Source organism: Phoenix dactylifera, chromosome 3 (genome assembly GCF_009389715.1).
Source record: "Phoenix dactylifera cultivar Barhee BC4 chromosome 3, palm_55x_up_171113_PBpolish2nd_filt_p, whole genome shotgun sequence".
Lineage (NCBI taxonomy): Eukaryota > Viridiplantae > Streptophyta > Magnoliopsida > Arecales > Arecaceae > Phoenix > Phoenix dactylifera.
The window spans coordinates 10,792,101-10,806,197 of NC_052394.1; the positions used below are offsets into that span (position 1 = coordinate 10,792,101).

General features: G+C 39.4%; 1 protein-coding gene across 3 annotated transcripts in view; it reads right to left on the bottom strand.

Moving 5' to 3' along the window:
- Positions 1–3,529: 3,529 nt before the first annotated feature.
- LOC103716039 (DNA polymerase zeta catalytic subunit) overlaps positions 3,530–14,097 on the bottom strand; it is a 44,208-nt gene continuing 33,640 nt past the window's right edge. For all 3 annotated transcript variants that reach the window (XM_017844943.3, XM_008803883.3, XM_039124622.1), the window contains 6 exons: positions 7,283–7,558; positions 6,457–6,564; positions 5,741–5,946; positions 5,348–5,651; positions 4,494–5,165; positions 3,530–3,877 (listed from right to left, as the gene is read on the bottom strand). In XM_017844943.3, coding sequence (XP_017700432.1) covers positions 3,704–3,877; positions 4,494–5,165; positions 5,348–5,651; positions 5,741–5,946; positions 6,457–6,564; positions 7,283–7,558 — 1,740 coding nt within the window. In that variant the 3' untranslated portion in view covers positions 3,530–3,703. The remainder of the gene's footprint in view (positions 3,878–4,493; positions 5,166–5,347; positions 5,652–5,740; positions 5,947–6,456; positions 6,565–7,282; positions 7,559–14,097) is intronic.

Genomic DNA, 14,097 nt, shown 5'->3' on the forward strand with positions numbered 1-14,097 from the left:
CCTAAGAAAGTACTTTTGGCATGTTTGGTTGACCATGGGAAAGTGACAAATTTCCAAGGTACTTATGTTTGGTTGGCCATCCACTTTCCTAGGAAAGTTATATATAATTCCTATTATGCCCTTAATAAAAATTAGATTTTTAATGCCTCTTTAATGCTTCTTTAATGCTGAAGGGACTTTTTGGGAAAAAGTAAAAATGGAGTGATTCCCACCTAATGGGAAAGTAACTTTCCCATGTTTCTCATGGAAAAGACTTTCCCATGAAATGTGGGAATCACATTTCCATGGGAATACAACTTTTCCTTCTCTCTCCTTTGAAAACTCCAACCAAACAAGAGGCATCTCATTACTTTCCCGTTGACCACACTTTCCCCCCTTCTTTTCCCGCGAACCAAACGAGCCCGAAGTGGCATGTGCTTGACATGGTCAACAGTATCGCCGAGCATCATCTCAGTTATTTAATCAGTTTCATGGACCTCTAGAGTAATTACATTTTCTTACTTCCATTCAAGAATTATATTAAATTAAAGAAACTCCTTATCTATCTTTGTTAGATTCATGCATCTTTGTTGAAATAATACAATGGACAGCTATCTATTTTCATATCATTTTTTTAATTTTTTCATTATTATATATATATATAAGGTCTCATTCATTGAATTCTGTCTTAGGTCCCAAATGTATTGGGCTGCCCCTGGTCACAAATTATACCAAAAATAACATATCAGTTCAGATTGCAAAGCAAGAGTATCCAACAAAACTCCTGTGTAGAACAAGCCCAAAAACGCTACAGAGGCCGAAAAACTCCAATGCAGAAACTCAACAAGAGCTCCAAGTAGAAGATAAAGAAAGATGAAGAGAAGCAGCAGGTCGACCTTCCGGATACGAAAAGAAGCATCAAACAGTCTAGGCATCCCAAAAGGTCTCATACATCTGAAAAACCCTACAGGCCTCAGTATGAGATTTGCAAACATGGAATTGAAGCTAGCCAGATGAGAATCTTCCCAGCAATTGTCTTGGCTGCAGATGACTTGCCAAGAAAGATCCTCAAATTTCTTTCAGACCAACAACCTGAAGTAATTGCTGCAATCAATATCCGAATGGTCTGTCTGGAGGATGGAGGAAAATACATCCTGCACCAAGTCGAACAACAAAGAACTAAGTTGGAGGAGGTGGTGGAAACACCAAGACCTATCACAAAAAACCAACCAGATCTTTGAGATGAAGGTGAAGAAATGAAGAAATGGTTAGTAGATTCACAACCACCATCACAAAAATACACAGCCGCCCAAAGACTTCCCAGCGTTAAGTTTGTTGGAGAGGGCTAACCAAAGGAAATACTTGACTTTGGAAGGGCATTTAATCTTCCAAACAGATTTTGCAATGGGCCAAGTAAGGGTGGTTCTATATACACCCCCCCTATTGCTCAGGACACCCCCCAAAAATTAAAAAAAAATTAAATACTCTCTACACCCCCCCATTTGCTAAGGACACCCCTAAAAAATTAAAAATTTCTAAATTACCCCCCACCCTCCCCACCCCCTCACCTAAATTGCTCTCTACACCCCCCCAAACCCCCCCCACCCCGCTCTTCCCCTCCAAAACACCCGCCGGCTTCTCCCTTCCGCCCAAAAAACCTCGCCTCAAGCACCTCGCCGGCGGCCAAACCCCCTCCGTCTCCCCCTTCTCCCTCTCGTCGCCGGTCGGTGCAGTGCACCTCGCCAATGCCCAAAACCCCCCCGTTCCCCCTTCTCCCTCTCGTCGCCGGCATTCTCCCGATCTCCGACCACCTCGCCGGCTTCTCCCGGAACCACCTCCCCGGCCATCTCCCGAGCAACGAGCACCTCGCCGGCGCCTCCACGACCACCTCGAGGTAGCTCCCCCCCCTCCCCTTTTGTTCGGCACTGGATCGCCGAACAAAAGGCTTATGTTCGGCTGAACAGTGCCGAACAGAAGGTCTGTTCGGCAACCCTCAACCGAACAGAAGCCTTCTGTTCGGCTGCACAGTGCCGAACAGAAGGCTTCTGTCCGGCACTGTACAGCCGAACAGAAGGGGAGGCGGGAGGGGGGGTGTACTGAGAAAATTTCAAGGGCAATATGGTAATTACACTAAAGGTTAGTTTGGGTATTTTTTTTTTGGTTTTTGGGGGGTGTCCTTAGCAATAGGGGGGGTGTATATAGAACCACCCGCCAAGTAACCCCTCCGTGAGATAAAAAATTGTACAGAGATAAGGTAGAGAAGGTACTGCAAGATTCGAAACTCCATGCCACTTCATCCTAATCAGGTGATAATGTTTTATTCTTCTCACGAATGGCTTTAGATGTTCGAGGCTGACATTTGAGATTCCAAGTTGAATTCCTCCAGTTGATAAGAGAGGCAACCGAACCAGATGGATAATCCGGGTTCAGATCGAATCGGATCAGATTGTAAGATAAACGATCCAAAATTGACTCAAAAAATAATAGATCGGATCATGTCGGGTCTGCATTTTGTAAACCCAGAATCGATCGAAAAAATAGATTGAGTCCAATTTTAGAATCCAACCTAATCCTACGAATCTTTCAAAATGAGTTATATCGGTCTAAATAGATTGGATCAGGTCATGAATCAACCCAATCTATTTACAGTGAAATGGCTGTTACCACATGGTGTACTGTTGACATATTCCCAATACCTGTCCATCAAATGGCCGCCACCACATGGTGTACTGTTGACATGCACCTGTCCATCAAATGGCCGCTACCACAAGGTGTACGGTGGACAGGCACCTGTCCATCAAATGGCCGTTACCACATGGTGTACTGTTGACATGCACCTGTCCATCAAAATGGCTTCGAGGGTTTTCAATTTCTGTGACAAATGCTACGCTTTTTTTGGCTCCAGCAGAACTGTTCGCAGATTTTTCTCCCTACATAAACGAGACTGTCTTATTTGGTAATTTGTTAGAAATGATACAACAAACTTTTCTTATGCGATCAATATGCACGTATCTAGATACAAATCTTATCGCAAAATAAAACTGCAAATTAGATTTGAACATGGAAGCCGGCCTAATCCAGAACCAAAACCATGAGGATGGGTGCATAAATTTATCAAACCAGATACAACGCCCGCATTCAAGAGGCAGAAGAAGAAACAAGTGGAACGAGCGTGCTCTAAACTCCGAAGTTTGAGATTTAAAGCAGAGCCACGCGACCACACCCAGGGGTGGAAGCCCCCCAACACGCTGCCCGGTCCCGGTCTCAGACACCTGCTGCCCACTGGATTGCGCCCAGTGGGATTTCACATCTTTGGTCGATGCTACAATTCTTGAAGCCTAGATCTTTTAGACCGATTTCTTATTAGAAGAGAAAAGAGGCGATTGAGAGATATGATGTGATAAGCGAGCTGTCACCGTGGGTTTTCTTATCTACCGTCGACAATATTGGTGCCCGGAGGCATGGCTCAACCCAGGCGGACTCCTCTTTTGCCGCATTCCAAATTATCTCCCACCAGCTGACTAAAATGCGTCCCAACAGCAAAGCGTTATTTCTGAATAAATGAAACTGTTTTATTTGGTATATTTCTGGTATTGATACAACATATATTTTACATACTGTACAGAAGATACATTTATCAAACAATATATTACATATCTGAATTACAACCTCATTAGAAATACACCCCAAAGAGAAAAACCTCATTAGAAAAATAAATTACAGATTAGAACCACTCAGCCCTGCAACTTGGATACAGTCCTGCTTCCGCTGCAAATGTGGAGAGAGCTTGTAGCTCCTTTTGAACTTTTCGTCTCTCGTAAAAGACTGAGCATGCAAGAGAAGTGCACTTTACCCCACTCTCTAGGATCCAGTCACCGCCACCGCAATGCATGCATATCTGCAATATCAAATATAGCAGTCAGCTCTCCCGCACCACAGTCGAGCACACAAATTAGTACATTGTTACTAGGACCAACATAAGCAAGATTTGCCGTCTCGGTACCGAACCCGTACCAGTGCCATACTAGTATAATATTAGTATACTACGGTACATAAATTTTTTTTACGTACCGAATGTCGGTACGCTATCCGTACTAAATTGGTACAATATGGTATGCCAGCCGTACCAAACCGGTATAGTACGTCCCGTACGGATCGGTACGATGTACCATGCAACTAAGCAAATGGACAAGTGTCTTGTATCATATGGTTGTTGCTACACGTCCATGCTGAAAGACTGGAGATATAGATCGGTGATCTTGGAAGTTTGCATAAAATGCAGAATATTAGGAAAACATGGAAAGAAAAATTACAAGCTGACTCTAGACAATAAAGGCTTCAACGTTATGGTTATGGTTTTATACTTGAAAGTCCATGATATCAATTTTCTTAAGTTGACTAAGACATTCAATTTATTTTTCTAAGTCAAAAAATGCACCGGGTATTCTACACAAATTATTAAATTATCACCATGTGATAATGTTTGACGATGCGAAAAAATAAACAGCACTTACAGCAGTAAGATGTTGGATCTCTCTCTCCGACTTTGAAGTTTTTCCAACCACAGCTGTTGCAACAAGTGCTTCCTTCTCCGAGCATTTATCACACAAGTATTCTTTTCTTTGAACCAACTCACCACACAGAATACAATTCTTTGTGATATAATAGGTATCTATCCTGCTTCTTTTCGTCTGTGCCTTTCTATGAATCCCTAGTCTACTATCATCAATATCATGAGAAGACCATGAATGAGACACATAACAATGACGTTTAGCCAGTGATGGTCTTACTGGGCGAGGCATTTCCAAGAACCATTGGTTCAGGTCAGCGCCAAGAAGCCCAAACACTCGTTGCAATGCAGGAATGATCTGCTTATTGATGTAATACAGGTCATTCAATCTATATGGAGAGTTGATCTCCAGGAGATTAGATGGATCAACAACCATGTCAATAAGACGGGCTCCAGGTTCTCCATGAATCACAACATATGGGATTCGCTCTCCATAGCGTGGCTCTGCCCTGGGATCTGCATTCATTGCCTTGATAGCCACTATCGCTGCTGGCGGAAGGGAAGAAGCCCTAACACTGTAAGTACCCAAGCGAACCTCTTTTGCAAAAATAAAATCCTGAAGAGATACTTTTCCAGATAATATTCGTGTCCATTGACGCAGCAAATAGGATTTAACCTGCACCACACAAAAAAAAGAAGAAAAAAGGGAAGAAAAAAAAATACATCTATTATGGAAGTGCCTACACAAGAAATGTACGCAGGTAACTGATATAAAAAAAATGGCGTCCATCTGCCCACAAATGTAACATGGAAATGAAAAATCAAAATAAACTGCATTGAATGAACCAAAAGTCTTACTCTAGATATATCCTGATGCTCAAAAATCAATCTTATAGACTGCTCCAGGGTCTTCGCAACAGCTGGGCATGTATCCCTGCGTACTGTTTCAATACCTTTGGCATCAAAAGTTGGCTTTTTTTGATCAGGACTCTCATAGCTGTAGCCAACATAGCGCTTCTTTGAAAGAAGAAAACATGGTTGATAGACCTTTTCCAATTTCAATGTCACTGGATTTGGATTCATTGCTGTCACTGCAGATGCAATCTCATTTCCTATCCTAAATGCCTCTTCCACTGAACGTCCTTTCAGGAGAACAAACATGCTATACAGAAAAGTAATCATTGACATCAATACTAAACTTCCAGCCAACAATAAAAACAAGTGGGAAATGGTGAACCATGCAAAGAATACCTATCAGTATCACCATATACAACCCTGGCTTTCCACTTAGGATTTGCATTTACATATGAGATTGCTGTTTCAAGTGTTCTACGACCACACTGTACAATACTGTCTGCAAGTTCTGCACAAGGCATGCGACCACTAAAGCCGGCAGCTGTGTAACCATAAGTAACATTGGCTATAAGCTTCAGAGCTAGCTGCCTTGCATTAAATATCTGAAAAGGAAATTATCAGTGGGCAAACTTGTATAGCTAATCTCACATGGCCTTATGTTTTAATGTGTGCAATTCAACTAATAGAAATTCCAAGCATGCACACTAGAAGTGAGAGTCAAGGTGCATTAAGCCTTGTCAAATCTGGCCAAGAATCAGCAAACAAAGATACTAGTGTACATGTAAAATCTGTCAAAAAAAAAAAACATCATTGTCCTGCGACCACATACAGGTGAAGTACTAACTTGAAAGGGATGATGGAACTTCATGCCTTCATAGATTTACTGAGGCCATCAATGACTTACTATTTTTTAAAAAATATATCCCTGTAGAGATTTTTCTCAATTTTTACTCCAAAATTTCTCCATTTTATTAAATAATCTTAATAATCTTCTGCTAATGACCAAATTTCAAATGTCCATAATCCATATCGAGTTTGTGACAATATTTGCATGAGTCAGAAAAAATCATGATGCTTCCAGGATATATGCAATTTTAGAAGAAGAAAAATACCCTTTGCAAAACTTGCTGTGAAGGCCTCAATTTTTTCATTGCCTGCTTCACCATTATCCTAGTTGATAATATTTCCTCCAACAAGCGGGGTAGCACGCCTTTACGGACCTGCATTAGTCAAAACAAAAAACAGAAGGCTAGATATAGTAAGGCGTTGAAGATTGACAGCACGTAACTATGCTTCTGGATACTTGATTTCTGGTAATCATTAGGTTGAAAAAAGTGAGAGCCTGAAAAATCTATACATGTTTACCAGGAAGACAGGAAAGTCATTTTAAATCTAGATCTGTCATTAGCATTAAAGCTCAGAATTGATGTATCAACTTGCAGGCTCTTATATTAATGGCTTCATATAAAAGAACTCCATTGATAGAAATGTTCAACCTTAATTACATGTTTTGTGGTTTGCTCTAAGCCAATGCAACTTGACACAGGGCTCAGTAGTTCTATCCAGAATGCTAATCTGGGTATCACTTTTACAAGCTAATATCCTATTGGGTTTTAACAATTCTTCTTTTCAGCACTCAAGATGATTGTCAGATTTGTTTGAAATTTTGAATGGATTCAGAAGTTTCACTTACATGAAGATAAAGGGAAAAAACTAGTGGAAACAGCTTACTCACTAATGAGAAACTATTTCAAATAGAATGACAACACATCAACATGCAAACAAGATCAAGATAATATGCTTCCAATTCATAATCACAAGAAACATATAACATAAGCAGTCAACTACCAAGAGTAAAGGTAGTCATACAAACTAGAAATAGAACAATCTCATGCAGATAAAGAAGGAAATTGAAGTATACGAGCAGCAATACGTCACCTTTGAGGGAATATACAGAAACCCATTTGGAGTTAGCAGAAGCTGTTCTTTTAAATCCCTCAAAAGATGTGGATCCGGTGAATAAGAGCTAACACCAAGCACATTTGATTTGGAAGGAACGACTTTCCCCAAGCATGTACAGAAGCAGAGATTGTATGCTATTATCATCGATGGATAAAGGGATTGGAAATCCAGTACAACAACTGGGTCAACAAAGAACCCAGATTCTGGCTCCATAACAAGTGGTAAACACTCCATTGCAGGCTGCGAGGCTACCTGCACAGAACATTGTGGCTCATAGCTTCAGAAGTCATGCAAATTACAACATAGATAATGTGTATGCTAGATCAGGCATGGGAAATGCTAGAAAATACAATGACTACTCTATATACTTGCCAATGCGTTCATCCAGAGAAACACAAAAAAAGATACATGAACAGCTGACAAGCAATTCCTAGCTATCCTCAATTAGCCTTCAACCAGGTTATACATATCTATAGACATATCAATTTTTAAAAGTCATCCTAATATCCTATAGGACCTATACATTTGCTTCAAGTCATTACATTTTATGAGTTATCATCTGGGCCATAGTCAGACATTGCAGTATTACATTCATCCAACACACGACACTCAGGTAATATGGAATCTAAGCTATGCAGTAATTCTTTTGGGCCCCAAGTGACAACTTCACAGTGACAACATGGAATCAATATGAGGGTCATTGCTCAGTGAAATTGTAAAAAGCTTGGGCTGACAAGTACAATAACACAAGTTTGAGTCCTGGGGTAGCCACTTTGTGCAAAAAAAATACCAAAGGTTAGGATTATCCCCAGTTTGCCCCTCCTAGGACCTTGGATACCATAACTGGGCAACGTCCACATGTCCACAAGTGACAACTTCACAGATCTGAAGCACAACATCAACATTTTTTGGCCCATCTCCACGTGATGGATCAAAGCCTCACATTATCCTCTATGTTCAACAGAAACTATTGCTAGACACGCTAAATCCAATGAGATGTTCATAAAGCTGCCAGATAAGAAATAGGAAACTACTAACCACAACATAGGATTTGAAACAGCACCAATGTTAGCTGGATTTTGGAGGTTCCAGCAGACCCTACTCACAACAACATTTTCTCTGAGTGTCGACTTAAAGAATCAATGTTGTCGTTCCGTCCCTTTTAATTCTTCATGACCACTACCAACAAAATCAGAATCAATCATCACCAATTTTAAGAGTTTTCATTATTAAAACTGCTCAAACTGTTCATGTATGGTAGGCATCACATCATCTTCCATTTCACTTAAAAATGCTACCGTAAAGATTTCTAAAGTTTTTTTTTGTGGAACAATTTAGTGTCCTCTCCTCTCACCTTTTGTTTGTTTACGAACCATTTGGATGTCAATTGATTTCCATGCATTCTGGATTCCACTATGTCCTTGGTTTTTTAATGCATTTGGCCTGCTAAACCCCTCAATACCTTTGTTCCTTTCCTCATCAGTTTATTTACTGCTTATTATAATTTTCATATCCTTTTGATCCCCCTCCCCCCAAAAAAAGAGAAAAATCCACTTGATTTATTACAAGGTTGTTTTGTGGTACTTCAACAATTTTTTTCTCTACTTCTCTGTCCTATCAAGTACATAATCCTTTAAGTAATGCCCTCGACTGGCTTCAAATGTTTAATTTAACAATTATGACAAGTCACTTATGCCATGATACCAGACATGGCCAACTACCATGGGAATTGGGGGTCAATTGGTGCAACCAATTACAATGTTCAGACTTCAGACAATCATCATTTGAGGCAGCATAACTGCCAGCCTCTTCCATTTGTATTTGTGTTGATCCAGTTGCAACCTGCATTTGTCACAATATTGTGGAGTAAAGGAAGCATGTCGAACCACTAGTAATATTACAAAAAAGGAACTTCCCATAACACTATCAGCAAGTGTATAAGACGTATGTATTATTAATATGTAGACATAATTGTATGTATTCGTTTAGTTTTTACATGAACTGAAGTCCTAAGTTGGGCTTTTAATGTGGAAAAAAGTATACTGTTACTAATTCTTATGATAAACAATATGAAAATACCCAACACTTTTTAAACAATCACATATATAGTAAGCAGTTCTGGATTTTTGTGGATTGGTCCAAAACTATGCTTACACATCCTTTATATGCAAGAGTGAATGATTTTTGGTTGGTTTTGCTTTTCGGCTTTCAAGAAAGATTTCTGAGCACACTAGTTGCAAATTTGATAAAAATCTTAGATCCTCCACAATGACGTTTGCTATATTGGCCAAAGGTAGAACAAACACAATACATATACCTCAATCTTTAGGCATCATCAAACACAGATTGTCAAATTTTGAATCTCACAAAAGTCAAAATAGTTGAATGCATCAAAATTTAACATGTAGCCTATCCAAGGTCTGCATTTAGGGTACTGGGTACCATACCAGTACTTTGTTGGTTCGGTATAGTACAGTATGGTACGATACACCCTATGCTGATATAGCTCTCTAATTATTTTTTTCAATTTTTATCTCAGTATGCCGCTATACAGGTCAGTACGCCTCGGAACAGACTGGTATGCACCTCGGTACAAGCGGTACAGGGTTTGTACCGACTTGAAGTTAAGTTTCGTACCGGTTTCCTTCCTATACATTATGGTACACTCCATATCGGTCGGTACGGGATGGTATGGCAAACTATGAACCTGTCTGTATTAAGAAACATGTTCGCTTGGGTGAAAGCAAGCCGGTCCAGAGCAAGCTAGGCCAGCTCAAGCTTAGCTTGGTGGTCCATGAGTTCAATCAAGCTCAACACGAGCTTGACCAAGTTGAGCTCATAGAGCATGCAGGGGCATAAAAGGCACTCTAGAGCAAATAAACTTAGAAGAGTATAATATTGTTTCCTAATCTCTAAATATAAAGACATGAAAATAATCAAAATGACCTTCAATGGCATCACAATTAACAAAACTACTTTATTAGGAAAAAAAGAAGACAATGATATAAAGCTAGAAATATGCTATACACTCGCATATAGATAAAGAACATGTTGAAACAAGCTCCGCAATCTCGTCACCAAATACCATATTGGTATTACTACTCTATGCCAAGATAGATCTCTTACTATTTTTTCAATTTTCATTTCAGTATGTTTCGATACGGACTGGTACGCACCTCGGTACAGACCAGATTGGTACACCTCAGTATGGGGCGGTACGCCTCGACACGGGCGGTATGATGCTTGTACCGACTTGAATATATGTTTCGTACTAATTTTTTTCAGTATGGTACGGTACGCCCCGTACTGGGCGATACAGGGTAGTTCTACAAACCTTGTGTTGAACTATCATTACATTACATGCTTATTTAAGCTTGGATCCTATTGTTTAAAAGCATATGATCGACCATATAAAACAAAAATCGACCCCATTAATCATGACAGACAATGATTAAAATATCTTGAAACCAAAACCTATATGTTCTTAAAATCTTCATATATTTCATCAAGAGGCTATAGAAGGGATATGGCTACAGCATGGTCCGGTATCAGTATGGTGAACCTTGGTCCAAATCCATCTAGTTTTGCTTGTAGGCAATTATGAATGTAGAGACATGATCAATAATGTGATTTCCATGCATTTTGGCACCTTAGCTCTACCAATACCATCCAATTTGTCAATGCAAAGGAAGAAAACCTCCAAAACTTAATTTCTAGTTTTAGGCTTTACACATGCTCTAAATCATGATCAACAATGTGAGTTGTCAATTTACAACACATTATATGTTTCCAGTTGACAAGATGTAAGTTTAAACTCCCTTGATGGGCATGGAGCACAACCCGCTTGTCTCTCTATCCATACTAAAAGTTGTAAACCCTTTCATACTAAAAAAAATAATGACATCATAAAACTATGCAAAACTTCCTATATCATAATGGCAATAAACTAATGAATGTTTAAGCATTGAAATTATCATTAGAGTTAGGGAATTTGAGATTTAGTTTGATTATTCGATGTTACTACACCATTGACAGGAGCAAGGTCTGCTGAACTGGGCTGAACCGCCCGGTTCAGGCAGTACCGAGCCGACCCTGTGCGAAATTGGGTCGGCTCGGCTATAATATTTGGTTCCGCCCAGAACCGTTATTGGACCGGCCGAAATCGGTGCGAACCGACCGGTTCAGTGCCGACTTAGTACGAACCGACCGGTTTGGATCGAGTCAACCCAGTTTCGAACCGAATTGGGCATTATTGCCACTGCCACCACCTAATGCCTTTTTAAGGCATCAATTAGCTCAGGCCTTCCCAACGCTATTTGAAAGCGGCTCCACCGCTTTTCCTTCACAAAAAATTCACAAACATCAATTCATGCTATCAGAAGAAGGATTCAAGGTTAAATAAGGTGTGCATTCTCTCTTCTATCTCCTTTTCTCCTTTTTTTTTTGAAGGATGCTTGAAAAAATAGCTCAAAATTACAAAATAAAAAAAAGATCATGCCAAAATTTTCAATTTCGACTTAATTTTTTTATATGTTATAGATCTATGGACGCTGTACACGTTGATATTAAAATTTTTAATTTTTAGAATATATATAATTTTTTAAAATTAAAAATATATTTTTGGATTAAAAATAATTTTTTAAAAATAAATAAAATTTGAAAAATAAAACTGTGAAATTAAAAACGTATTTAGAGGCATGAAAACTACTCTCCATAAAAATTCGGTATCTAGTCGCTCAAATTTTAATGCGATAATGCGCATAGTGGCCTAGGCCTAAATTTAAAAAAATAAGAAATTAATATCCTTTGATGCATGCTCGAGGGCCTAAAAAAAATATATAGCATCCATTGTTGACTTCTACATGGATCTGAGCTGAAATTAATTTTTTAAAATATTAATATTTAAAAATTATTTTTAAATTTAAAAAATAATTTAAAATATATAAATAATACCAAAAATAATGAAAAATTAGTAGTACGTATTACATAATTCAGAAGTAATTTCTAAGGTAGAAATTATATTTTTTAAATTTATGATATTTAAACATATTTTTAAATTTAAAAATATTTAAAAATTCAGATCATCGAGACAGAGCCGACACATGCCTAGGAGTACATCGATATTATTGAGCAGCAGTGGGAGTACCAGATAGGTACGAACTTGTATCTAGCAGGCAAGCAAGAATATTGAAAATTAGACTGCTCTTGTATTTGTCTAATTTTACTAAGACAATAACAAACTCTACGTGCAGTATACCATCTGAACCATCGATTTCAGTACATTGTACCTGAAATCGATATAGATGACAAACTTTTGGCCGCTCTCCATAATGTGATTTACAAGATGGAGCCAGATCCAGAAGTCGTGGCTCTATGTCCAGAAGAAGTAAGTTAACTTAAGTGACATGTGAAAGTTAACTGGTATCTTCTATTCTTAACATAGTACAACATAGTTCTTTTTCACGGACCAAAATATTTCGAGAAAGCAACGACATCTTTGGAGTATCAGCAACTGTTATAAATAAGAAAAGTATGAATTTACCTGGCAATAGATGGTTATTAATATAGTATTATCTTATATGTAATTTTCTTTAATATTTTTGTAGTTGAATGATGGATTCATTTTGGACTATCCGCAAAATATCTTAAGTAGCTAGCTATCCAGATCCTCTCAGACAGATCTCCGAGTGGCTGTGGGCGCAACTAGTCCACCTTCGCCCTCATCCACAATAAGCAAAAGGAACCGTTTGACACAGAAGTGCTTCAACGACCTGGTATATGTTCATTACAATCTGAGGTTATAATTGAAGTGCATTTAGGAGAAAGTGGAGCTCAAGTATACAGATCCGATCCATAGTGCTTTCGTTGATGATGAGGATGATCCTATGGTCGGATAGCTTATGGGCCAGCAGCAAGAGCCGAAGCTTGATGAGCAAAGATCCTCTCCATGACCGGTTAGTTTTATAGCCAGCAAGGCTAGGATCGTTGCAGGGCAATGGGCTGAGTGCAATATTCCATGCGTTCATCTAGCTGATCAGCCATAACCACAGAGGAGCTAGTCACCACATGACTCCTTGTCTAAGATATTCTTAGAGATATGATCAAGAGATGCTTAGATGAGGCCACTATGCTATCCAGTCTACTCGATCAGAAGGGCGACATACATCCTTCCAGCATACATAGCTGGGTAGAGAAAGGCATGAAAAGTAAGCAGGAAGCTACCCAACATACCAAAAAAAAAATAAAAGACATCTGTAGCCCCAATGGAGAGTATAGAAGAGTGGTACACTCAAATTTAGAGACCATAGGCAGCAACGATGATAGTTTTGGTGGTCATAGATCTGCCGGCCAGAAAGAGAGTAGAGGATAGGTAGCTGGTATTTATGAGACAGCTGCAGGGTGGTCTTCGATTCACCGGTGAGTCTCAATTTATGCGTACTACACAGGATAGGAACCACGGTGCATGATCTGGTAGAGCTCGCGAGGATACGATTGCATATAGAAGGCGGGCTCCTCGAAGTCATTCAAGAAAACACAATGCAACTGCAGATGACCTCGCACATGGAGTAGGATTCATGGACGTATCAGGTTCCGAGTCGTATACTGGATCCTATTACCCGTAGCCACAGGCAGCCTATGACCCATGCAGATACAGATATAGATATAGTATGTACAAGGCATCTTCCGGTGGCTACTACCCTAAACAGCCCGGAGCAACTTACGGGTCGAATTTTGCTGCCGGCATATTTGGATGGGCCCCTTCATAGCCGTATTATCAGCCAAAGAATACC